This window comes from Bos mutus, chromosome 2, assembly GCF_027580195.1.
Source record: "Bos mutus isolate GX-2022 chromosome 2, NWIPB_WYAK_1.1, whole genome shotgun sequence".
NCBI lineage: Eukaryota > Metazoa > Chordata > Mammalia > Artiodactyla > Bovidae > Bos > Bos mutus.
This window is the reverse complement of record NC_091618.1, coordinates 15448429-15473789: the sequence shown is the minus strand read 5'-3', so window position 1 is coordinate 15473789 and position 25361 is coordinate 15448429. Positions and strand designations below refer to the sequence as shown.

At 52.5% G+C, this 25361-nt stretch overlaps 2 protein-coding genes across 4 annotated transcripts in view; both read left to right on the top strand.

Moving 5' to 3' along the window:
* Positions 1-12131, top strand: part of PHC2 (polyhomeotic homolog 2) — a 111452-nt gene extending 99321 nt beyond the window's left edge. For all 3 annotated transcript variants that reach the window (XM_070385090.1, XM_070385097.1, XM_070385105.1), the window contains 5 exons: positions 4306-4508; positions 6198-6327; positions 7115-7229; positions 8295-8436; positions 9378-12131. In XM_070385090.1, the coding sequence (XP_070241191.1) occupies positions 4306-4508; positions 6198-6327; positions 7115-7229; positions 8295-8436; positions 9378-9710 (923 nt within the window). In that variant the 3' untranslated portion in view covers positions 9711-12131. The remainder of the gene's footprint in view (positions 1-4305; positions 4509-6197; positions 6328-7114; positions 7230-8294; positions 8437-9377) is intronic.
* Positions 9791-24387, top strand: A3GALT2 (alpha 1,3-galactosyltransferase 2). The gene is given in 10 exon segments (XM_070360305.1): positions 9791-9909; positions 12133-12348; positions 12843-12907; positions 13007-13204; positions 14241-14419; positions 19545-19612; positions 19810-19893; positions 20099-20188; positions 20452-20586; positions 23172-24387. Coding segments are annotated over 10 exon segments (1842 nt in total). The 3' UTR covers positions 23860-24387.
* The last annotated feature ends 974 nt before the right edge of the window (positions 24388-25361 follow it).

The following is a 25361-nucleotide window of genomic DNA, read 5'->3' as shown; positions in this document are numbered from 1 at the left end:
TTTCCCATCCACTAAGGAAATCCCCACTCTAACAAGAATAAATGGGCTGAGAAGTAGCTCTTATTCTTCTTCAGAGCCAGGTAGCCAGAAATGCCATTCTTGTAGGTAGGCACCAGCCCACCTGCTCTGTCTCAGTCATTATCGCCTCAGAAAGTGACTTGCCAATCTCAACTGGTGGTTGCTGTTGGAAGACTAGGGAGAACAAAACTGTGGTCAACTGTGAAGATGGAGACCACAGTTTCCACACGCTGTGGTTCAGCACCTATTAAATGGCTGTCATGTGTTGGTCACTGGGTTAGCCCTGAAGATACAGACAAGACTTGGACAGCCCTGCCTAAATAGGGCCCCTGCTTTGCCTAGCAGAGAAGACTGGCCCTGAGCAGATAATTTCACAATTGGGGCCCAGGGAGTGGGGAGGGGATTCGCCCTTCCTGTTTTAATCCAGTCCCTATAAGGACTGTTTCTGCCAGAGCCTGAGAGCAGATTGAGACGCAGCCTACAGGTTGAGGCCTGTGTTATGTAACAACGCCCCCAGAACACATTGCTTTGTTCATTCTCATCCGAATACTTGGCCCTTTGTGGTCAGCTTCAATCAAATGCTAGATTCTACCTCTCCCTTCCCCCGCCCCCACTGGAGCTTGGTTTTATTTCCTTATGCAGCTTCTCCTTCTCAGGGTGTCCTGGCCTCTGCCTTGCAGACCCAGGTACCTCACTCTGTATAAAGGCATTTGAGACCTCTGAGAATCCCAGCAGCACTTACAGTCTTGGGACCAGTCAAGGGAACTGAGTAAGGAAGAATTCCAAAGATAGAGGACTTCTTTGTCTCTCTCTCATCTGGCCTCAGGGCCAGCAGGGCAGGTTGTTGCACGTTTAAGCTGCTTTCCCTTAAGCAAGCCGCAGAGCAGTCTGGGAGAGCGGGAAGCAGATTAAATTAATCTCAGAGTGCTGAGCTTGGCAGGGGGTGAGATCGTGTATGGTCATTCTAGAAATAGCCCAAACTCCTTTGTTACTAGAGCAGATGATGAGGGTTTGCCTGCAAGATGACTGCAAAACAGAATCGTTGCAAACCTCTGTACAAGTTGTAAAGCACTCTCCTGCCTGTCCCTGGGACTCTTGTCTGTCCTGCAACCAGCCAGAGTTATAACGGAGAGTGATTGTTCTAAGGATGTAGTGAAAGGGCTTATTAGTTTGTTCTCTTGCTTAATAAGATCCCTTTTTTTTAGAACTTAAATTCAAAACAGGTCTTTTTCCAGAGTTAAGCATTGGCCCTGTAGCCCCTGGGCTGGTGAATATCTCTGTTTGCTACTGTATTTGGCATAAGGAAAGAATCTGCCCTCAGGAACCACCACCTCTTTGCAGTGTACATTTATCAGTAGGGTAGAGGGGCCAAAAAGAAGAGTCCAACAAGGTTGGAGAAATCTCAGGGAGATAAGGTATCAGCACCCATTTGGTGATAAATATCAGTGAAAAGTGGCAGGCGGGCATGATCCCAGAATGAAGAGGAAAACGGATCAATTCCAAGGAAGTGCTGTGAAGTGAAGTCGCTCAGTCGTGTCCGACTCTTTGCGACCCCATGGACTGTAGCCCACCAGGCTCCTCCATCCATGGAATTTTCCAGGCAAGAGTACTGGTGTGGTTGCCATTTCCTTCTTCAGGGGATCTTCCTGACCCAGGGATTGAACCCAGGTCTCCCGCATTGCAGGTAGACGCTTTACCATCTGAGCCACCAGGGAAGCCCCAGAAGTGCTGTGAACTAAAACAAGGGAGTCACTCATTGCCCATCTGTGCTCTCCAAAACAAAATTCTTACAAACTGGATCTCTTAGATCAATACTTGATATGATATGTTAGGGTTGACTACCTGACTTTAAAAAATGCTGACAGAGATGACAGAGGGTGATGAACTTGCAGCCTTTCAGATAAGAAGTAGTTGAAGGAGCAGAGGGAGTGTGGCCTGGAGGAGAAAATATGTACTGGGGTCATGAGTGCCACCCTTCATGACACCAAGGGCATTTCTTGAGTGTTTCCCAGTGTGGTCACACTGCACTGCTATTCATCATCTCACTTAGCCCTCGTAGCAGGGCTATAGAGTTGTCGTCTTATCATCTATATTTTCTAGCTGGAGAAACTGAGGCTCAGAGACAGATAAGGACATGCTGCTAATCCTTGAGTGATAGAGACCAGTCTCTAAGCCAAGTCTAAGGCTGTGTTTTTACCCATTGTGCAAGTATGATTGGCCTTGTTCTGTGTGGTCTTAAGGAATAGAACCAGGATAAGTAGATAGAAATTAACAGATGGATTTTTGGCTCATTGTAAGGAAGAACTTCTTGAACTGTCCAAGTTGGGGACAAACTACTTCAGAGGTAGTGAGTTCCTTTGTCATTAGAGGTGTTCAAGCAAATGCCAGAAAATCACTAAGTGGGGCTGTTACCGAGAAAGGTCAAGCACTGGTAAGGGCTTGAACCTAGGGAATATTCATCTAGGCTCTAATTGGAAGGAAATAGCTGCCATGTAAAAACAGGATTTTAATTTAAATACTAAGCTTTCTATCTTAACATTTACTCATTTTTAAAAATACGTATTTGTTTTTTCACGTATTTAAAATTTAAAAGCAAAGAAACTTAATTGATTGCATAGTTAACTCAGTCCTCCTAGTTATTCATGGATTGTTAAGGAAAGATTTTCTTTTCACTTCCTAAACACCTTTACAATTTAGAAACACTGAATCCAAAGTAGAAAATTTCCGTCCCTATAGAAAAGTCAAAACTGTCCAAAAATTTTTTTTCAAAGGAGACTATAAACATTGAAATGAATTTTTCTTAACTTGGTGGTATGACTCTCTCTCCAAAGAATTATTTTAAAATCTCATTAATCACATCTCTCAGGTAACTCCTGCTCAGCTCTGAAGTTCATTACAGCTGAATTATAGAAGTCTGAGTACTGAAGATGTATGTCATGGTTAACTTTTTTTTAACAAAAAAGATTTATCCTGGTTTATTGTACGCTAGGACTACTAGTAAGAAAGCCAGTTATAAACCTTTCCTAAAATGAGTTTACTTTGATTCCTCCATCCTATATAATTAGGCCTTGTAAATTCCTCCTCTGTGGTGGATTTTGGATCTTTAACATGAAATAAGAGCATCTTCCTATAAATTTTGTGCAAAAATTGCTTTAATAATTATACTGAAGTCGTTTTCCAAAGTGTGTACACATATACACACTGAGTTATGCTTACTGGCAGTAGGCTTGTTGCAATAAAGAAATGGCTTTTTCTTTCTTTCTCTTTTTTTCTTTTTAGGAAGTTCCAGTTTAAAAGCAGCCTCAGCTCACACAGTTGGTGGTGGTAGACAATGGCCCTGGGAAGGGGTGGGAAGAGAGTTACAAAAGTGAGGAGATAAAAGTTGTTTCTCACAGTGAAGCAGCTCATGAGAGGTACTGTTTGAAGTGGAGACGAGGAGGTCCCTCATGCGGTTCCGCGGAGGCTCCCCTCCCTCACACTCTTTGGAGCTCTCTGTCAGGCCTTTCAGAGCAAGGCTGGCAGGCCTATGGGGAGAACTTAGGCAGCGCTGTCCATGGAGGAAGGAGACTGTGGTCGGCCAAGGATCAGATTGAGTGTGAAGCTGAGAACTGGATAAGAGGCTTGATTGGAAGCACAGGACCTGCAGAAACAGCATAGATAACCTCATCTCTGCCTGGTGGCTTCCTTGGTGGAGAAATAGAACACACACATATCTTAATGCAGTGATCCCAAGCAGCCAGTCTTTGCATAGGCAGATCTATATTAAAATGTTTACTTGGGGTTCAGTACTTTGACATTTCACAGCATGCTTAAAATTGGACCCTTGCCCGAGGAACTTCATGGAAGGTTCCTTTAATCTGTCTTCCCCCAAACCCATCAAGCCCCAAGCCCTCTACCTAGTTCAGCTTTTTTCATCCTGGTTTTAGATGGTACCTTGAATACACTTTTCTCCCTTGAGCTGAATGTTAAACTTGTTTGTCCAGATCAATATTGACCAAGGTCTTCACTCCTCCAAAAGGCAGAATCCTTGTCTGTTTAACCTAGTCAAACTATTCTTAGCGCAGGATAAAAATAAGAAACATGTCTGGTTGTTTAGCTTCATTGTTGTAGAACAGACGAGACTCACATGGTGGTTTGTCCATGAAAACTGCCACTTTGAATGGGTCACGGAGGGAGGGGACTGCCTGGTGTGCATTATTGGGCGAGGTGGAGTCCCTGCTCTCCTTCTGCTGGCCTCGACCTGGTTCTGACCTCATCTGCTTGTGTTCTCCTGCTTTCCTTGCACAGAGACAGGGCAGGGCATTGTTCATGCACTGACCGACCTCAGCAGCCCCGGCATGACCTCAGGGAACGGAAACTCTGCCTCCAGCATCACCGGCACTGCCCCCCAGAATGGTGAGAATAAACCACCACAGGCCATTGTGAAACCCCAAATCCTGACGCATGTTATCGAAGGGTTTGTGATCCAGGAGGGGGCGGAGCCTTTCCCGGTACGGACTACTTCTTTTCCCCTCTTTTTTTTTTTTTTTTTTTAAAATAAGTATACTTTGGATGTGTATTAGAATATTTTTACATTTCCATGTAAATTTTCTAAAAATGTGAAAAGAAATTTGCTCTTTCCTTGCTAATTTCCCCCCAAAGGAATGTCAGAGTCATTTTCTTTGTAGGATTGAGTGTCTTCCTAAGATCCAGAAGGGGTCAGTAATTAAGAATAATTGGCATGACCCCTTCAGTTAGAAGTTTCCACACAGACTCAACTGTGTCCCCACCTGGTGAAGTGGGAACCCCTTGGTTAGAAGGGAGTTCACACTGGGGTGTTGGGTGCAGGATGATGGACTTTGGGAAATGAGACCTCGTTCAGGTTTGAATGCCTCAACTCCCAAATGGCAGCACTTTAGCCAGTTAGCAAACGGAACCTGTATGGAAGAGAATCCTCAAGGTCTATCTGAATGGAAGATAACTGATCAGAGTTCTAGCCTAAAACTTCTTTTCTGGGGACAGAGCCTTGAAAGAGGAGTGAGTGAGAGTAAGGGGCATTTCAGAAAGGGGCATTTCATCAAGTGTCTCAAGCATTATACTGCAGGGAGATACACAAGCAGCAAGAAAGTGGCTCATTAAACGCAGCACCCAGCACTGGTAGTGCCCGTGTAATTTGGTGAGACAGGTTGCCTGCTCCATAGGTGAGAGGAGCCCAGAGCCAAGTGCACTCCAGCCTCTCTCATGATGAAATTAACTGGTAGAGACACAGCATCTTCATGGGATGCCATCTGTCTTTTGAGCTTTCTTTGGATCCATGAGTGGTTTGAACAGTCAGTCAAAGCCTCTGAGCTTGATTAACTGCGATGGGTGGACTGCCCTTCTGAAATGCCAGAAGACAAAAATGCCTGGGCTGGTTCTCATCTGCTTTCCTTCTGGAGGTCCGTCAAGGCCTGTGGCCCCTTAGCTACAAGGAGCTTTAGCCCTTCACATCCCCTCCCTCGTTAGACTCCGTCCTCCCTTTGGCCTCCTAGAGAAACACCAGAACCAGCTGACCTCACAGTGTAGATGCAGATGGGGTAGCAGCCCCAGTCTCCCTGCTAGAGGTCTGGCCACCAGGCTGCCCGAACAAAAGGCAACAAAGGGAGTAAAGCAAAGTGTGAATGAGCCAGTCCAGGGTTGGCCTTTCAGTGTGGCCCCACGTCCCCATGTTCCTCTTCTCCTCTGGCTGCCTGTCCCTCTGACTCGGGTAGGGCAGTGGTAAGGGAGAGAACAGAAAGGGATCCAGGAATGGTGGCCAGGACTCTGTGTCACCCATACACTCACACGCAGCCTCAGCCGTGTTCCTGCCCCAGGACATGTGAGCGCTGGGGCCTGGCCCTGGTTCCAGCGATGCGGAACCTGACCCATGTCTTTACCTGTGCGCCTTAGACAACTGGGAAGAGGAGATATTCTCCTGACCTCTAAACCATCCATCAGTCCTGGGCTGAAGCCATTTTCATCCCTGTCCTTTGGTGGCCAGTGGCATCTTACCTCATGAGCTAAACAGCAAAACAGGCCTTGAGCAGGGTGTGCCTGGATGGTGGTGGGGTGGGGGCTGGCCTCTGTGCCTGGGTGCTTTATACTTGTGATTGTGATGAGGCTGAGAGCAAGCGAGCCTGCCCACCTGACCCTCACGGCCTCCCTGTCGCCTTGTCCTCTAGGTGGGACGCTCGTCCCTGCTGGTGGGGAATCTCAAGAAGAAGTATGCACAGGGGTTCTTGCCTGAGAAACTTCCGCAGCAGGACCATACCACCACCACTGACTCAGAGATGGAGGAGCCCTATCTGCAAGGTAGTGTGCCAGACCCTGGATGCCGGGGCTTTGGTTGGGGTGGAACCGGGACATCAGCAAGGATGGAAGGTCCTTTCCTGCTGTCCACGGAGGGTCTTGGAGCCAGAAATTGTGTGAACATGGCGGTCGACCAAACGTTTCCCCCAGTGCACACTCAGCCCTGTCCCTCGAAAGCGGATAGGAGCCCCTGTCCCCGGGGAAACGTGTGTCCTCCTCTCCAGCCCCGGATCCCCGGGAGTTACTGCTGAGTTATGGGCCAGCCGGCAAGTTGCGGCCTTCCTCCACTGCTTCAGGGCCTGCTCTCAGGAGAGGGGCCAGCGCAGAGGCACATTGGAGCAAGTAAGGGCTGCACTTGCCACAGAAGCCCCTGGCTAAATGGAGGCGGGTGGGGTGCCTGCATGGCTACCATCTCCTGGGCTCTGATACCCAGGCTGGCAGCCAGCCGGACCCCCCCCCCGCCCAGGAAGGGAAAAGTGATTGCAAACCAGCAGTGACAGACAGCATTAGCACTTTCCCTCTGGAGGGTCGCCTGCTTTCTTCTAGGGTTGTAAAGAAGGGGCGCTAGCCCTTCCCCACCGTGTTTTGTCTCCTAGCCCCTAAAAGAAGGAACTCTCAGGTGTCCAGGGTACGAAGTCATAAAACAGCAGCAAAAGTGGGTTGGCACTATCCAGGCTGCTGCTGCAGGGCACAGCTGTGGGCACGAGGAACAGGCTGGGCAGAGTGAGAGAGGCCCCAGATCCTGTGGGGACCACTCACTGTCCACACTTACGAACTTTCATGCTTTCAGAGTCCAAAGAGGAGGGCACTCCCCTCAAACTCAAGTGTGAGCTCTGTGGCCGGGTGGACTTCGCCTACAAGTTCAAGCGTTCCAAGCGCTTCTGTTCCATGGCTTGTGCAAAAAGGTAAGCACGCTCACTCCACTGCTGTGCCCAGCCCCTCCCCTCTCAGGGTTGCACCTTGATGCCCAGCTCCCTATTTCCGTGCCCTGCCTGGAAGCAGTGTCCTGTCACTTGTTCACCAAGAACTCCATGAGCAGGTCCAGGCAAGCAGCGGTAAGCCCACATGGAAGGAAGAGGCATTTAGCTTGTCTGGCCCTCCTCGGCACCCCGGCACCTGGCTTTGGCAGCTCCCATCTCCGTAGGGTTTGCCTAGGCCCCCACTGGAAACGCTGCCCTGAGCCCCTGTACTGACTGCACCTCCCTTGTGAGCTCCTCCCGACTCAGAAGACAGACGCTCACAGCAGGCAGCAGTGCTTACCGTGGGCCTGCCACGCGCAGGTTTCTGTGCTGAGCGTTGATAGGCATGGTGTCGTCTCGTCTTCAGAGTAACCCTGTGAGCCAGGATTGCTGTCAGGCCCTCTGTACATGATGGGAAACTGAGGCACAAGAAGTACTTGTGCCTAAAGTCTTTGAGCTGGGGATCTAGACGTCTGACTCATAAGTGCTGTGTGGTCCTTGTGCCAAGGTGGAAGGGGCCTGAGCTCCCAAAAGAAGGGACTCTAGGCCCCCAGGCAGAGGGGCCCTGCGGACCAGTTAGAGTAGGGTTACCCCCAGCCCTCCTTCCCTGGGCTATGCTGGAGGTCCTCCCGGCACCTTTGTGATGCTTTGCCAAGCTGTCCCCCATCAGAACAGGGGACACTAGCTTCTGGGCACAGGTAACATGTGGAGTAGAATAGGGCAGCCCTGGGTTCTTCCCGTGAGCCAGGCAGTTGTGTCAAGCACGAGCTTGTGTAACTGCCAGACCAGTTACAGAAAGTGAGTGGTCTCATCCCCAACTCCAGATGGGAAAACAGAGGCTCAGGGGCTGAGTGACTTGCCCAGATTCACACAGCCAGTCCTGAGTGATGGACTTAGGATTGGAATGAGCAGACAGACTCAGATTTTGCCCTTTGACTGCTCTTACTCCTCCTGGGGCCTGTGGGCACCCTGCGACTGCCCTGACCTCCCTTGTTCCTCTGACTCTGGCAGGTACAATGTGGGGTGCACCAAACGAGTGGGGCTTTTCCACTCAGACCGGAGCAAGCTGCAGAAGGCGGGAGCCACGACCCACAACCGCCGTCGGGCCAGCAAAGCCAGTCTGCCGACACTTACCAAGGATACCAAGAAGCAGGTGAGAGGCCAGAGGAGCCTGGAGCTCATTCTCTCAAGTCTCCACCGACTCCCCTTCCTAGCACAGCCCTGGGCGCCCACTGTCCTTTCTGCTGTGGCTGTCAGTGCTCCATCATATTCTCATTTCTCCTGATGTGTCAAGTCAAGCCTTCCCCATGTCCCTTCAGAGAGCTCTCATTTAGACCCATGGATGCTCAAGAGGGACCCAGGGTCCCTCTTCCGCGACCTTGCCTCTGCTCACCCTGTTCTCCCAGTCTGCCTCCATCTTTGACTTCTGGGGCTGCACATGAAGACATAGGCTGTCCCAGGTAGCTACGCCTGCCTTACCTGAAGGGCTAGGGGAGAAGAAGCTAACACCCTTCATCTCCCCACCTTTTTGCTTCTCTGTGCATCAGCACTGAATCCTTAAAGGTCTCTATCAAAAACGAGGTGTTCTGTTCATTAAGTATGTTTCAGCACCAGCTATATGCCAGCAACTGTTAGGCACTAAAGCTCTGAATTGTGCTGTAAGAACTCACAGCCTAGTGTGATGCTTTAGACCATGTGTTTTGCTGTTTATTGTTATTGTTCTGGTCTTAAACCTCTTTAAGAATCTGATGAAAGCTATAGTAAAAAACGGACACATAAGGAAATCTACATGCTCTTTCAGGTGGTGCACAGACCAGTCCCCAAAACCCGTAGAGCCCTGGTTAAAAACCCACATTTACGAGAAAGAATAGACCTGTAATGAGATTACTGCAGTGTGGGTGGTACGTGCACCAGTAGTAGGACTCTCTGCTTAGGATCAGAGAGAGGACGTTGCAAAAGGTACTTTTTGATCTAGAGTTCAAAGGTACGTAGCAGCCAGCCAGATAGAACGGGGAGACTATACCTGCTTTTGCCCAGCACTCTTGTAGAGGCGGTTTACTCCCCCATCCTGAGGAAAACTGTTTCTGCTCCCAGCCAACAGGCACCGTACCCCTTTCAGTTACCGCTGCCCTGCAGCTAACACACAGCCAGGAGGACTCCAGCCGTTGCTCAGATAACTCAAGCTACGAGGAACCCTTGTCCCCCATCTCAGCCAGCTCGTCCACCTCCCGCCGGCGACAAGGCCCGCGGGACCTGGAGCTCCCTGACGTGCACATGCGGGACCTGGTGGGCATGGGACACCACTTCCTGCCAAGTGAGCCCACCAAGTGGAACGTGGACGATGTCTACGAGTTCATCCGCTCTCTGCCAGGTAAGGCCCTGGGAGTTCCATGCCTGCCTGGAGTAGCAAAGAATGAGAGGGCGTGAGAGACCTCACCTCCTACCCCCAGGAGAGACCACAGGTTCAGTGAGAGATGCAGGTTCAGGAACAGGGGGCAGGGATAAGCATGAGGAGATTACTGCCCATGAGAGCTTACCTTCTAGCACAGAGCCCTGACTGGTGTCCTGTGGCCGGACGCCAACATATCTGTGGGCTCTGCGAGGGGCCTGTGTGGCAGATGATGACGTAACCTACCCTGTGTGTCTCCAGGGCAAGTTGGGAGGGGCGTCAGGTGGGAATGAAGGAAAACTGTCAAGGAGAACGTCAGAACACAGGACATGGACGCCAAGTGGCAGTGGCCACGCAGGCCTGTGCCTGATGGAGAGGTTGCATCAGGGAGCAGCCTGGACAGAGACGCAGAAGCACGTGAGGGAGCCACAGGCCGCCCGTGACCCTGGGCATGCAGGGTCTCAGGGCGAGGATCTAGAAAGGAAGCTCGAAAGACAGAGCTCGCATCTCCACAGCTGTGCTTGTTGAGGCCCCAAAGCCTTTTCACGGTTTCTCCTGCCAGTCTCACCCAGCCACTGGCCAGGTCAGGTAGTGATGGCAGCCATAAGCCAGTTCATTCAGAGACTAAAGTGGGCTATGGTGGTTGAGAGCGGGCTTCGGACTTAAACAGAACTGGGCTCAAATCTCGGCTCTGCCACTTAACCCAGTGTGTTGGTTATCTATCACTGCAGCCCCACCGTTTGTCAGCACACAGGTGGTTGGAGTGGGCATTCTTAGGCGGCTGTGGTGTCAGCCAAGGCTGAGGCCATCTGAAGGCTCGAGTGGGGCTGTTGGCTCCATCCTCAGGTGCCTCACTCGTGATTCTCAGGGAGGGGATGGCCGTTGGCAAGAGGCCTCGGTCACCGTCCACACGGGTCTCTTCAGAACACTCATGCTCTGGTATTCTCGTGATGTGGCAGCCAGTTGACCCCCCAGGAGGAGATCTAAGAGAGCAAGGTGGAAGCCACCTGCTGTGCCCTTTATGATCTAGCCTCAGAAATCACATATTGTCACTTCAACAGTATCTTATTGACCACACAGGTCAACCCCATTCATTGTGAAGGCCTCATGAAGGCATGAAAGCAGGGGTTATTGGAGGGAGCTACTTGGAGGCCAGTTAGCGTAGTTCACCCCAGTGATTCAGGTTCCCCCCTCATGCAGCACCCCCACCCCCACCCGAGGCCCCACGGGTCTCATCCCATCACAGCAGTGGTTCAGGGTCTTAAGATCTCAGCATCTGACTCAGGTCCAGGCCCAGATGAAATTCGCTGGGTCCAGCTCCTCCAGGGGAGTTCCCCAAGTCTTCACACCTGCGAACGAGGAGGGTCTTCGTTTCCCCTCCACTAACCTAGGAGATGGTGGGACGGGCACAGGGCCATCACGGTAGATGTGCCTGTTGAAGAACGGAGCACACAAGAGGCCTCAGGAGTCACCAGCCCACACCAGGCGTGTGTGGGCGTTTCCTTGATGACAAGGACGCCAAGCCTGGAGTGGTCCTCCTCTCTGGGTCCTCCCTGACCCCTCCTTCCTCTCCTTGGAAGGAGGTGGCTGCTGGAGTTGTTTGCTCAGCCTGCTTCCTGTTGCCTTTATTTCCTGTCACCTCTGGCCCTTGCAGTCCAAGTGAGCAGTGCTTCTGCCAGACGAGTCTCTCACTCTTTGTGGGCTTTTTAAATAAATCTTATTCAAAAGTGTCTTCTAGACAAGCCCTACTCCATATTAGGCTTCATCTGAAGCTGAGGGACTGAGGCCTTAACAGTGTAAGGAGCCCATCTGTTGAATGGAGAGGCTCTGTGAGTCACACCCATAAAATCCTGAGAGAGCATTTGATCCAGCAGTTCTCTGAGGCCACACCTTAGAGCTTCCTGCAGTCTTAACAGATGATTTAAGACACCCCCGCTGTCTCATCTTTAGACTGTTTTTTTTTACTGCGTCCTGGATTTGGTTTTTGCCTGGAAACCTTTTTTTTTTTTTTTTTTTTTTTTAAGATTATGTGCTGCTGAAACAAGCACTAAAAACCATTTCTTAATTTTAGCGTCATTTGCCATCTGGAGAGGCTGAGGATTTTCAGAAGCAGCAAATCCAGGCTCTTTCCTGTTTCCCAGTTTTCCCCCTCGCATTTCCCACAGCCGCGCTGGGAAGCCAGGCAGTACCTGCAGGCTCTGCCTGGGGTCCCCTGAGCCGGAGTGCTGGTTCAGTGGGAGTCTCACACTCACCAGGTCACCACCAGGAACAGTGTGGCTGAATTTTCCATTTCATACCAAGGATCCCTCTTCTTCCAGTTTCCAGTAACCATTTCCTCACTTTGCTTTAAGCCTCCCCAGCAGTCTCCTCAAAGGCCATCAGGCTTCTGTGAAGTCTCTCAGGAAACCTTAGATATTCTTCTCGAAGTCACTCCCGCCCCCACCCACTACTGCATCCCAGGCCACACCCACACAAGGAGAACTGCACGGCTTTCCTCAAGGGCTCCATAAACATCAAGCTGGGGCCCACCCTCAAGATCTACGTGTGCATCAGCATGCTCAAGGAGCAGGGCGGTGGAGGGAAGGGCCCCCCGCTGTGGGGCGTGGCTGGGGAGGAGGTCTCGGAACCTCCTTGGTGGCTCTCAGGGGCCTTTCTTTCTGTGGGAGGGGCAGAGAGGTAGGTGGCACAGAAGATGGGGCTTTATGCTTGTAAATATTTGATAGCACTGGCTTCCTCCAAAGTCCCACGACTCTAGCCCCGCTTCTCTTCCCCTCTTTCTGTCCCCCATTTTCCAGGGGGTATGTGGTCAGGGCTCCCAAGCTGAGTTGGGTCACTTCCCAGGGCAGCCGTCGGGCCTGGAGAGAGGCTTCGGAAGCCCTCGCCTGCCTTCTTCCTCTTCTTTCTCGGGGCCCAGATCGCTCTTCCGTTGCCAGCTTCTCCCACTTCAGCCTGTTACTGAAGCCGCCAGAAGGGTTCTCCCCCCTCACCCCTGCAGGTGGAGGGAGAGAAGCTGGGCCCGCTTTGGCCACACCTGCTAGTACAGCCACCTTAACGCTATGTGTGTGACTGTGTGGGAGCCTGGACTGACTGACGGGCCGAGAGCCCCCCTGGCATCTCCAGGTGTTTTGTAAGAAACAGCCACTTAGTGCTTTGTTCTGGACTCCACTCAGCCTCGGGATGGGGAATAGGAAAAAGCGCTGCCCCGGTGCAGAGGCAGGATCAAAAAGCGATGCAGGTTAGCAGGAGATTTTCCTTTCCAGATTATCGTGGTGTCTCTGCAGCCCTTTCCTTCACTGTTGACGCCCCCCGCCCAAACTGCCCTGCTGTGTCACAGACGGCATTAAGGAAGATGCCAGTGGGCTGGGCCAAGCTGCGCCTCCTGGTCTTGCCTGTCCACTCACCCTGAGAGCCCAGTGGTGGGGCCCAGAGAACGTCCAAGGGCGGAAGAGCTGGAGTGACCGCCGAGGTGAAGAAGGCAGCCTTCAGCCTCGGCTCCCACACTTCTTTGCCTCTGGAACTTGCTGGCAGCAGTGTGAGCTGCCGATGGAGGAGGCAGGGCAAGAAGGGCAAGGGCCGGCCTCTGACCTGCCCTGCACACTGCTTGCTCCCGGGGAAGAGTTGGAGTCTCCCCAGGGGAGGGTGGGTGCCCTTCTCAGTTCGTTCTATTCCCCACTCACACCCCCAGGCAGGGTTGGAAATGAAGGACTTTTTAAACCTTTTTGTTTTTAAAAAAAAATACGTAAAATCCATTCCTTCTGTGCCTTTCTCCCTGGGGATGCCTTTCTGTGATCCTGAAGAGCTTTTTTTCACCTGCAGGGAGAGGGTAGGTCCCTGGGCTGGTAGGGGGATGACCACCTTAACTGGACAGCATATCCTCCACGCTTTGCGGTGTCATTTGAGGGCACACTCAGCCCCGGTTCAGATCCCACCTGTTCTTCATGGGTATTCCTTGGGAGTGCAAGGGTCCAGGGCCCCTTCAACTCTGAGCCTCCCCGACCCACCACTGCCGCTGGGGAGACAGGACGCTGTTCGTCAGGAATACCTGGCCCACCGGAGGCAGAGCCCAGAGCTCCCCACCCTCACACACACACCTGTGGTGCGTGCAGCTCCGTGTCCAGCACCACCCTTGGGGTAACTCTGCCTCACTCAACAGCTGAGCATTCTTTGGATGCTGGAATAGCAAACTGTTAGAGAGTCTCTGCCTCAGGAGGCAATTGCCTAAGCCTCGAATAAAGAAGGGGCCTTCCAAACACAGGCTGCTTGTGCACTCAATTAGTCTGTAACAGAGGGGCCCAGGGAGACTGATTAGCAGGGACCTTTTAAGAACTAATACCCACATCTTGATGACAACTGCAGAAAACCTTTAAGATGTAACTACTTCCTGGAGGAAGAGGAGAAACAAACAACTGACTAGTTGACCACCCACAGGATGGAGCTAGGACTTGGGAGGTCTGGTCTGCAGAAGGTCGGGAATGGCTAGCCAGACCGGGGCCAGCATGGGACCCTGGGCTGAGGGGGAGTGGGGAATGTCCCCCAGGAAGACCCCCATATTGCCCACCCCACTCCAGGGCAGGGGAGCGGGCCACTGTGGCCCGTGCAGCTTGGCGAGTCCATGCTGGACCTCGACTTCCACTTTCTGGAGGACAAAGCCAGGCCCAGCCAGAGTCTGTCCTTGTATGTGAGGTGGGAGAGGGAGCTGAAACTCCTGAAAGAGGATAGGGTGGATCTGCAGGGCTGCCTGACACAGGTAAATACACCCCTGCTGTCTCTTCACTCTGGGTGGAAGGCCTCAGTCTGAAGGGTGCTTCCTTCAACATATATTCGCTCCTGATGTTCATGCCTTACATAGAATTTTGCAAAACTTTTGAGGCTTTTGTTCCAGTCACCAGGTCATTTCTTCCCTGGCTCTTGGCTGAGGTGGTTCTCAGAAGTCTGTCCCACCTGCTGCTTGACATGGCTTTCAGGGAAGGACCCAGGTGAGCGGGGACGCTGCCAGTGTCTGGGGGAAGATGGGGCATGACAACTGTCCTGAGAGGAGTCCAGTCTGGTGGCCAGAACAGTCAAGGAGGCATCAAGGAGGCACCAAGGCTGGCCCGCTGAGAATGAGCTGAGCCATAGAGGTCCTTGGGGGAAAGTGGCTGGACGGGCATCGCCGTGGGGTATGGTCAGTCCAGGGCACGAATGGGGCAGTGGGGGAAGACAGCATCCTGGGAGATCTCGTAGCTTGTGAAGAGTATGGTGACTCTCCTGCTGCCCTTAACTCTGACCCCATGGTGAACAGAAAACAGACTTTGGGATGCACTTCCCACTGAAACAGAGCTCTCTATTCCCACTGGGAGTGACCGTCCTGGTCTACAAATTTATTCCCGCTTAGGAACTAACAATTGATCTTTAACCACCTCCTGAAAGTGAGGAGGGTCCAGGAGCCAGTGTGAGGCGGCCTTGAGAGATGGCCTCCTGCAGGTGGGAGCTGGGTGGGGGGGGTCCTTTTAAAATTATCTGAGCAAGGAACTGGGAACAGTGGGTCAGGCAGATGCCTCTGTGGACTAGGGTTCCCAGGCTGGGACATGGGAGGAGGGATTGGCAGGACCTGATGGGTGCTCGTTGAAGGCCTAGGTGTCAGAACCCTCCCAGGCCTGACAGAGCCCACCTGGACCACTTGGGGATGGCTCTGCCTGGCTGCCCTGGATGGAGGGACTGGCTAAGAGCATGGGATGGCAGAGAAGGCTCTGCTCCAGCATTTTCTGCCCTTGCCAACCCACCCACCCCATGGTGTCCCTGTAGGGGGCAGCCTCGTTTCCAAGAGCAACTGTAAAATAGCTCCATAATGTTTATATTTATTACATATTGAAAGGATATATTGGATTAAATTATTAAAACTTCAGTTTTTTCCACTCTCTCAACATGGCTACTATTACTAGAAAAATTTAATTTATATTCCTGGCTCACATTATATTTCTATTTTCTCATGTTTTTATAAAAGAACAGAGATGTACACGTCTATGTACATTTTATAAAAGAACACAGATGCACAGGTGCACGGGTACGGGAGCCTTCCCCTCACAGAAGTGAGGTCGGCCTCTATGCACAGTTCTGTTACTTCCTCTTCCACTGAGTCCCTTAGGCCCTCTTTTCCAGAGAGCACGTATCCACCAACCTCATCCTTTTCAATGGCCAGGCTGCTCTCCATTGCACGCGGATGCATTACTCATTCACCCTCCTCTCCACAGACCAACACTGGGGTGGTCCATCTACTTTTTCCAGCAATACTCGGAGAACCACCTTGGTCTGCTGGCTGTGCAGTCTCATTTCCAGAAGGGTAAAGTTGGGTCTGGTGTGAGTGTGTGAAATGGTTTTGTAGGCCCTGTAGGCAGGACTGAGGTGGACTTCACCTTGCAGTCACTAGAAAGGCTTAAAACTGCTTGCTCTTTCCAAATGGCTCTGTATTTTTCCTTCATTAAAAGAAGCAATAAAAGCACATTAGAGACAGGTGGGAGGAAAAATAAAGGAAAAAAAAACCCTCCTGTAACCAATTACACAGATACTTCTTCCTTTTAGTCTTCTGGTGCATGTTTTCATTAGTAGACCTGTAATCACAGTGCCCATAAATTTTAGATCTTGCTTTTTCCATTGAAGGTTTTGTGTAAGATCTTTCCATGTGACTACAGAATTTTCATAAAAAGTTTACTTCGCTGGACACTGGGGCCTTTTCCAGTTTATCTGAGCAGCCCGCGCAATGCCTTCTCCATGGGTGCTCTCCAGCCCTTGTTCAACCAAGCTCGTCTCCCTATGTAAAAGAAACACACACGCCTCCATCAGTCTCAATCCCTCAGCCTCTTCAGTTCCCATCCTTTCTCTTTCCTTTTACACAGACTTCTGGGAAGAGCCCCCTGCCCCTCCCTCCATTTCCTCCTCTGCTCACTCAGCCCCCTGCCCGCCCCCAGCCGTGTCCTCGGTGCTGGGCCCTGGCTCTCCGCCCCAGCTCTCTCCCTCCTCCACAGCATCCTTGCCCTCCGTGGGAATCCCAGAACTCTCTCCTGAGGCTGCCTGCCTGCCTTCTGGGCTCCTTAACCCCAATCAGACTAGTAGCCTTCATCTCCTTTGCTAGTCCCCCAGTCCTGCCCACCCAACCTCGACAGCCATTCATCACCTACTCCTCCCAACCCTCTGCCAACACTGACCTGTCTTCCTGCCTCCATGCCCCCTGCCTCCCACTCCATGTCCAGGCTGGAGTATTTCTCAAATAAAAACCTGGCTGCAGCACTTTTTGAAGGGAAGGCCCTGAAAAGGGTTCCCCAGGGCTTCAAGATGAAGTCCAAACCCCTTAGCCTAGAATGTGGGTCCTGGGTGATCTGGTTCCGGCTTATCCCCAGCCTCACCTTTCATCACTCCCCATCCACACTCCACCCACCCGTGGAGGACCTACAGTCCCACATGCTTTCTCTCTCTCACTTCCTCACTTCTACACATTGCTGTCCCTTTTTCACGGACCTCCCTTTCCCCTCCACTGTCTTCTCTGCCTGGATAACTTCTAATCCTTCAGGTCCTAGCTTAAAGGGCACCTCCTCCAGGAAGCTTCCCTTACTTCCTCCCCATGTGTCCAGGCTCAGGTGCCATCCACTAGTTTGCCCTTAATGCTATCTTGTATTTACACAGCCTTTGCTATGCTGTTCCATTCCTCTCTTTGCCATCTGTCCTCTGACCCCATTCCCCTCTTTCTGGCCATCACATCTTCCTGACCCTGCTCCTGGAAGACAAGGTCTGTGTCTCGCTCACCTCTGAATCCTTGACCTAGCGCAGTGCTCAGTTCTGAGCTTGTGACCACTAAGCGTGGGCTGAATGCATGAATGAGCAGAAACTAGTGAACATCTTGATGCATAAAGTTTTCCCATGCTGAAGATGGTCTCCTTTGAACGGGTTCCCAGAAGCTGCAGTGATTGGATTAAAAGGGATGACTGCTGAAAGTTTCAATTCCCACAGCTAAGGAGCTTTCCATGAAAGCTGTAGTGATTTACATCCCACCGGCAGGCGTAAGAGTGCTTGTCTCGCTGTATTCTCACAGCGTGGCTATTTTCATTTCTTTTTAAAAAGTGCTCATTTTATAGGCAAAACATCTCGCCTGGTTCTAATCCGTAAGTCTTTGATTACTGTGAGGGTGAACATCTTTCCATATGTTTGCCTACTAAATGCATTTCCCCTTTGAAGATTTCCCTCATGCAATGTGGACACAGTTAAGGCAGCTGGCATTTTATGAGCTGACTCTGGGGGCTGTTCGGGGGAGGGGGAACCGGGAGCAGGCAGGTCCTGGTGGGGATGAGCAGGCAAGGTCACTGTGGGGGTTGGGGGGATAGGTGCGGCAAAGAAGGGGGAGATCAAGGAGGCAAAGCCAACACACCCTGAGGACTCGAAACAGACAGTGGGTGAGGCAGAGGGAGGGGTCAGTGCACCCAGGTTTGGCCACCTGAACAGAACCATGCGTCCAACGGAGATGCACGGGTGAATATGTACATACACAACTGCAAGGGGCCTCTCTGACCTATTTACTGGATACACCTGCTGAGGAACAGTGACATGGGGCAGCAGGAAAGGCAGGGGCATGAGGGTCTGATCAGGCTGCCTTCTTGGAAGAGACCGGAGGAGGCAGATTTTGGAAGGACTTTATAGGGCAGGGAGGGGAGCTGGGAGTTTGTGCTGAGAATCCTGAGGGCTCGTTCAGCAACGATAATATGAATGATAATCAACGATAGCTAAAGCTTATTGAGCTGTTACTGTGTGCAAGGCCTTGTTCTAATCACTTAGCAGGTATGAACTCAGTAGCCACCACAGCCCTCTAAGGTAGGTAATCTTATGAAGTACATGTCTAGATGAGCAGACTCAAGTGTAGAGGCCCAGAATCTTGCCCGAGGTCAGAGAGCTAAGAAGTGGTGGCCTGGGATTCAAACCTGCGGGTCTAGCTCCAGTGGCCAGGCTCCTCACCACAGGGGTTCAGTCTATCTAGAGACACTGGAACCCAGCAGGGGTAAGGAGAGCTGGAGGAGACCCCCTCACCCCCGGCCGAGGAGCTTATTAAAATTCTCAACTTTCAGAGCCCTTCTGGAAAACAAGCAACTACGGACAAATCGCAAAGTCCACCTCCTTGGGGCCAGCAATGGGGTTGCTGAGCTCTGCTGGAGGGACCCCACCCCATGACTGGAGCCGCCATAGACATACAGTCCCCTGACTGCAGCCTGCCCTCCAGGAAGCCCAGCAACTCATCCCTAAGCCCCAGATGCTCTCAACTCCCAGCCACAAACTTCCCTGCATTCCCTTCCAGACTCTTCCCTGTCCAAGTTCTATCCAACCCAGGCGAAGCACCCTGTTACTATCCCCCATATCTGCTGCTGGAGAAAAGCAAAAAAAATTACACATCTACATGCTCATCAGAAATGACCTGGTTAGGCAAATGATGCCGTCCCAATCAAAGGCATATTAGGCAGCCGGAAAAGAGGGTGAGGAAGCGCTTCAAGAATGCAGATGGACATAATGGTCCATGGAAAATGCAAGGTGGAGCAACCATTTGTGGGGGGAAAGCCAAGGAAGGGATGGAGGGAAGGAGAAAGAACTTGCTACCGCATTTATATTTGCCTGTTTATGCATAGACTAGCCCCCTGCAGAGGGTACTGGGTGGCTAAGAACAGGAGAGACTGCACTATCTACCCTCTTCTGTACCTTTCAATGTCTGTGCCAAATGACAGAATAATATATTAACATTAAATCACATCATTTTTCATATATAAATGTATAGGTGTGATGAGTTGCTGATGCTCCTTCCAGCTCAGTCGATAAAGAATCTGCCTGCAATGTAGAAGACCCCTGTTCAACTCCTCGGTCAGGAAGATCCACTGGAGAAGGGAGAGGTTACCCACTCCAGTATTCTTGGGCTTCCCTTGTGGCTCAGCTGGTAAAGAATCCACCCACAATGTGGGAGACCTGGGTTTGATCCCTGGGTTGGAAAAATTTCCTGGAGAAAGGAAAGGGAAAATACTCCAGTATTCTGGCCTGGAGAATTCCATGGACTGTATAGTCCATGAGATCACAAAGAGCCGGACACGACTGAGTGACTTTCACTTTCATTCACTTTCACTCCCCACCTCCCAGGGCCTGGAAGAAAATCTTCTGCCAGCTGATCCTACTTGCACTTGGCATCTTAGGGCTGCTCCTGTTCGGGCTTCCTGTACTCAGGTATAACCCCTTCCCCAGCCCTCACAATGGGACCAGCAGGGGCAGGGCCCAAGTGGCCCTTTCCAAGTGCCTCCTTGAGGGATGAGGAGTGGCAGCTGTCACGGCTGCACAAGCATCCTCGGGGGCTCTCCCCCCTTGTAAGTAGCAGAGAAAGAGGGCTCCTGAGCAGGCTGGCACCCCCCTCACTACTGCTCCCACCCCACAGGCATCTGGAAGTCCTCATCCCTATGGGTGTCTGCCCTCTGGCCAGAACGCCCCTGCTGAGAGACAATTTCACAGGTCCCCTGCATCCTGGGTGAGAAGCCACCACCTCTCCCACTCTGAGAACACCCCCACACCCTACTGAGCTCTGCCCCAGTGTCCCTGTCCTCCTCGCATCCCCGACCCTGGCAGGGCTAGGCACTCCACCCAGGGCCCCTACTCTGCTGGATCTGGGACAGAGATTTCTAGGGGCAGGCCTGGGTGGTCCCGAGGGCCCAGGACTAGTGGGGGGTGGCAGTGAACATTCACCCAGCAGGTGAATGGATGAACCTGTCTCTCCCTCACTGCCCCGGCCAGGGCCCCCGAGGTCCTAACCTGTACTTCCTGGGGGGCTCCCATTATTTGGGATGGCACCTTCGACCCAGACGTGGCCCAGAAAGAGGCTGTACAGCGGAACCTCACTGTGGGTCTGACTGTCTTTGCTGTAGGCAGGTAAGGCCTGGGGAGGGAAATGGTGGCATCCTAGCAGGAAGGAGTGGGGATGCATGTGATATAGCAAGTGGGGCACCCCATTTTCCTGGGCCATAGGATGCCAAGGAGAAGCAGAGACAGCACCCCTTGTCCAGACCCCCATGGTGAGGGCAGACCCCTCCTCCCTGGACACCAACGCCATGGAATCCACCCGGCACAGGCAGCCAGGAGCTCAGAATCATAACCAAGAAGGAATCTGCCCAGGGTCTGGGACAGATCCATCCGGAGGCCTTGGGTTTTCGGTGAGAAAATGGTCTTTTCAGGTGAGACTTGTGAGAGCAGACGACGACTGGGTAAACAGAGGGGCTGGCCCAGTGGCAGAAGGGCCCGTGGCCAGTGGCTCAGGCACAAGCACAAGCACCCAACAAGGGGAAGCGGGAGGCTGGCCAAGCAACTCTGATGGCAGGAAAGGGACTGGGGAGCTGAGGGCTTTTGCAAGGGAGCGAATCTGGGCTGGGTAAAGAGGGATGTGAAGAAAGGGAGATGCTGAGAATGGCAGCGTCAGCAGACCAGAGGACTCTGAGGAAGGGCTGTTGGGGGTGGAATCACAGGACATGGGCTGGAAGGATGGGGGCTCCCAGAGTGGGACATATGAAGGCTGCAACTTTGGCAGGGGGCCCAGACTGATGATGACCAAGTCTAGAGAGAGGCCATGGGGGCAGCTGACTGAATGGGGAGGGGACAGGATCAGGACAGGAGGCCAATCGAGGATATGAGGGGCCCCCAGGTATGGAGAAGGAGCCCTGAGTAGTAGGTGGAGAAGAAATCTCAGGGCACTGACTTTTTCATCTCCCCATTATGGACAGCAGGCTCTCCAAGCTGGTATTCACCTTCCAGTAGTGAGGCAAAGTTCTGGCTAAGAGCAGCAATCAGATCCTGCAATCTAAGGGCACAGAGAGGTAGAGTTTCAGGCAATCTAAGGAAAAGTTTCTAATAACGGAACGGGCTGCTTTGGGAAGGCAGTGAGAGCTTTGCATCCAGAAAAAGATATCTAAAAGTCTGGGGAAGGAATTCTGTCATCAGATACCCCAGACAACTGCTCAAGGTTCCTCCAAATTTGTACCCCACACTCTGGAAGGGAGAGAAAGTCAGGAGGGCCCCTGGAAGGCCAGGGAGCAAACAGGACAAGGGCTGACCAGGCAGCCAGGTGGGCTGAACTGTGGCTTCTCCAGGACCGTGGTGCCCCCACTTCTGTTCTGGATGCTGAGTAGGGGGTTTCTCCACCAGCCTTCAGAGCTCAGTTGGTAAAGAATCCACCTGCAAAGCAGGAGACCCTGGTTCAATTCCTGGGTTGGGAAAATCTGCTGGAGAAGGGACAGGCTACTCACTCCAGTATTCTAGGGTTTCCCCTGTGGCTCAGGTGGTAAAGAATCTGTCTGCAGTGCAGGAGACCTGGGTTCAATCCCTGGGTTGGGAAAATCCCCTGGAGAAGGAAAAGGCTATCCACTCCAGTATTCTGGCCTGGAGAATTCCATGGACTGTATAGCCCATGCGGACGCGAACAGTCGACACAACTGGAGCGATTTTCGCTTTCACTTTCCACCAGCCTGAGGGACCCAGAGTCTCTGGGACCAGAAATTTCAGGGTCCTAAGTTCCAAGGTTCTATAAACCCAACATAGGACGCTGAGGCTTCTAAGTCTCTTAATTCCAGCTTCTCCCAGTTCCACCCAGAATACAGCAAGTGCAGGTAAGGATACAGGCTCTAATGCCAGGCTGGGTTCAAATCCTGGTTTCACACTTACCAACTGTGTGTACACTTGGACAAGTTAATAAAGCTCTTTGTGACTCAGTTTCCTCACCTGAGATAAAGATAATAATGGTGAAGATTAAATGAGATAATGCACATTACTTTGAAAACTGTCTGCCACATGATTAATGTTCTAAAATATCAGGCATTATTACTATTATTTTAGGATCCCAGGATTCCAAAGTGTGTTTATAGAAAGTTACTAGTATTGCAAACATCCCACTTACCTAGGTTTGTGGTTTGTCACCACAAACTCAATGACAGAAAACAATTCATTATTACCATTGCTCAGGGTCTTGTGGCTCAGGAATTCCGACAGGACTCAGCAACGGGGGCCCCTCCCTGCTCCCAAACTTTTGGGTCCCCACCAGGCCAGTAGCCTGCAGAAAACCGGAGGGCGCTTTTCTCCATGGCTAGCTCAGGCTCTCTCACTTCGTGGCAGCCTCAGAGTGCTTAAGCAAAGGGCCAGAGCTCTAAAGAGACAAAGGCTAACGGGCCAGTCCTCCCAAGGACCAGCACAGCATCCCTTTCTTGGGACTCCACTGACCTAGGCGGTCAGGGAGTGCCGCGTTCAAGGGCAGGGACACAGAGCCCCTGTGGGCAGGGATGGCAAACAATGGGCAATGATTTTTAATTCACCTCGGACGACTCTGGGGCTGAATAGTTCTGGAGTTCTGGGGTCTGGGGTTGCAGGGTCCCAGGAAGGACATGGGGAGGGCTGGTAAGCCCAACGACTCCTCGGACTCCGGAGGGCGCAGCGGCCGGGCTGATTTGGCCTGGCCCCGCCCCGCCCGGCAGGTACCTGGAGAAGTACCTGGAGCGCTTCCTGGAGACTGCCGAGCAGCACTTCATGGTGGGCCAGCGCGTGGTGTACTACGTGTTCACCGAGCGTCCGGCCGCGGTACCCCGCGTGCCGCTGGGCCCGGGCCGCCGGCTGCGCGTGGAGCGGGTGGGACGCGAGCGCCGCTGGCATGACGTGTCCATGGCGCGCATGCGCGCGCTGCACGCAGCGCTGGGCGGCCGCCTGGGCCGCGAGGCGCGCTTCGTGCTCTGCATGGACGTGGACTAGCACTTCAGCGGCACCTTCGGGCCCGAGGCGCTGGCCGAGTCGGTGGCGCAGCTGCACGCCTGGCGCTACCGCTGGCCCCGGCGGCTGCTGCCATTCGAGCGCGACGCGCGCTCGGCCGCCGCCCTGGGCCCCGGGGAGGGCGACTTCTACTACCACGCGGCCGTGTTCGGGGGCAGCGTGGCGGCCCTGCGGCGGCTGACGGCGCACTGCGCGCGGGCCCTTCGGCGGGACCGCGCGCGCGGCCTGGAGGCGCCCTGGCACGACGAGAGCCACCTCAACAAGTTCTTCTGGCTGCACAAGCCCGCCAAGCTGCTGTCGCCCGAGTTCTGCTGGAGCCCCGACATAGGCTGCCGGGCCGAGATCCGCCGCCCGCGCCTGCTCTGGGCGCCCAAGGAGTATGCCTTGCTACGTCGCTAGCGGTGCACTGAGCCCCGGAGGTCCCAGACGCTGGCGGGGCCCCTTCTGCAAGCGGAGTGGCGCTGGAGGGGACGGAAAGACTGCATGAAAACCTGCCTGGCTGCGGGGATGGGGGACAGGGGGCTGGAGGAAGCCCGGCCTTGGGGGAGTGCCTCTCCGAGGCGGGCGGTCCATCCCTTCCCCAACTTTGTACAGCGACCCAGGCACCACCAGCTCCTGGAAACCTTTCACTTCTGACCTTACTGAGTTCAGCAGAGGCCCCACCCCCGAAGAGATGTTTTAGCCCCTTCCTCATACCCCCCACTTAAAAAAGGGGGGGGACTGAGGCCCAAAAAGGGAACGTAACTGTCTAAGGACCCAGAGCATCTGTGAGTCAGTCAGTGAGGTCAGCAGCTGGAAAGTCAGGACAGGCCCACAGGCCAAATAGAGCTGCCGCTGGGCAGGAGCCCCAGATGGAGAAACACAGTGGCATCCGGTTCACCTCCCCCGCTCTCGGCAGGGTTTGTACATATTTAAGCAATGCGATAATAAAATACATTACTCCACAGTGTCCTTGTGGCCCTTTCTCCTGGAGAATCCAGATTAAAAAAAAAAAAAAAAAAAAAAACATTTACTCGCCATGGGACCCACGGCTGTTTAGCCATAGTGTCTGGGAGATAAATTTCCTTATCCGTGGCTGCTGTCCAGACTCTTCATCCTCAATAGAGAAAGATGCATGTTCCGAATGGGAGCATGAAGTCATCAGGCCTTCCAGGAAAGGTGGTTCCCTCCGGGAAATAGGTGCAGAGTTGGGGAAGTTATCTGCTGGAAGTCCCTGAGATATTGTCTTAACAGCTGAAAACTAGAGGCCCGGAGAGGGTGGGATTTCCCTCCGGGTCTCCTGAACCATTTCTGTAATGTTCTCATAGACCTTCAATTTTTAACAGCCTCCACTGTTTTCAGGTGGGACAACAGTTCTGTAAGCCAACTCTGATGGCTTACACAGTAACCATTTTTTCAAACCATTTTTACAAACATTTTATCAACACAGTTGATGATGATCTCCCCTCTCCAAAGCAGTTCCTAGGTCCCAGTGTCTCCTGCCTAAACTAGATTAGCAGAACCCAGGAGGCCTTTTGGACTCTCGGTTAGAGCTAAGAACAGGCCAGGTGTGCCTGAGAACAGGTTATTACTTGATGACTCTAAGCTGACATCCCTTCCTCTGGTGGGAGAATGTCCACCTTACCCTGCAGCATTCACTAAAAGCCACACAGACCGACTCCTTGGCCAGCAGAGACCTGAGTTCGGATAGGTAAGATCTGGTTAGGAATCAGCTCCCTTTCTGACTCTGTGAATGGCTGTGGACTAGATCCTTAACCTTTGTTGAGCCTGTTTTCTCATATGTCAAGTGGGGATGCCAGTCACCCTCCGTGCAGGTGTTGTGACGCTCCAGAAAATAACTTGCCTTCTCCCGCTCCTTGCCTGCCCCTTCTCCAGCAACTTCAAGGAGTGCAGAGGAGTCA